Consider the following 1,061-nt stretch of genomic DNA (forward strand, 5'->3'; position numbering starts at 1 on the left):
GCCAGGTTGATGTTTCTTCCCTCTGCAACATGTTCTTCAGTCCTTTCTGGCTTTATGCTGTTCATGGAACTCAGGGCTGCAAAATGAGTTTTATTCATGTCAGTTAGTCTGCAAGAGATTCTCACATGAAGAGACTCAGAGGAGGTTCTGGACTTTTTCTGTCATCTTTGACCTTTTTCAGATGCATTCAATGAAGCAAAAGTCTTTTCTATCATGGAAATTGTTATCTTGCACAGATAAAGCTGTAGTTGTGAAATGTAGAGCACATATCTGGTTAATACAGCAGGTTAAATGAGACTTTGATCTGTGTTGTAACACTCACCTATAAAGTGAGAGCAAAGTAAAAAGAGGTGAAGCAACATGTCTTTGGAGTTGTTAAAGTCAAAGAGACAGCAGAGCAGCAATGTTCTTCCACTGCAGGAGAATGAAAAACTAAAGCGCCTCTCTGCTGCACAGCCCTTCTCCTCAACATCAAGCTGACTGTGCTTTTAGTTCCTCAAACCTTTCTGCTCTGGAGACAGAAATCATCTCATTGGTTGAGTTGAATGTCCGTGGGCGGGGCCAGAGAGCAGCTTTTTCGAGCCTCTCTGACCAAAGTTCAGTTCAACCAGTGAGATGATTGGTTGATCCAGAGCAGCTCTGCCTCAGAGAAATGTTTTCTGGATGTCCAGGTTCAGTCCTTCACACCGTTCTTCTTCCATTTGTCCATTTGTGTCACATTTGAGGACTTAGTAAAGCAGGAGAGGACCTGAGCTAAAAGCTAGCTCAGTCGTCAGAGGATTTGCTGTGTGATTCTGTCTCATGGATGGAAACACCTCATCAACACAGTTACCATCCAACAACACTTGATTTCATCAGTTTCTGCTAGTGTGACTCCCTCTAGTGGACGTTGTGGAGTAATTTGTTGTGTTTGCTGCAGAGGTTTTTGTGCAGAGTTTTGCTGTTTCCTGTCACTGTGGGCCTCACAGCACAGCAAGTCTGTAACTTTATGATGTGAAGGTTTGAATGAGTGAAGCTCTTTTAATGTTAATCATGTCACCTACCTCTTATTGTGAGCAGAA

At 42.9% G+C, this 1,061-nt stretch overlaps 1 gene segment (V, D, J or C); it reads right to left on the bottom strand.

Moving 5' to 3' along the window:
- The window catches only part of LOC121614629, a 9,922-nt gene extending 9,436 nt beyond the window's left edge, over nt 1-486 (bottom strand). Inside the window, 1 exon segment of the V gene segment in view lies at nt 323-486. Coding sequence covers nt 323-362 — 40 coding nt within the window.
- Nucleotides 487-1,061: the final 575 nt, after the last annotated feature.

The sequence above is a fragment of the Chelmon rostratus genome, chromosome 12, assembly GCF_017976325.1.
Source record: "Chelmon rostratus isolate fCheRos1 chromosome 12, fCheRos1.pri, whole genome shotgun sequence".
In the NCBI taxonomy this organism is placed as follows: domain Eukaryota; kingdom Metazoa; phylum Chordata; class Actinopteri; order Chaetodontiformes; family Chaetodontidae; genus Chelmon; species Chelmon rostratus.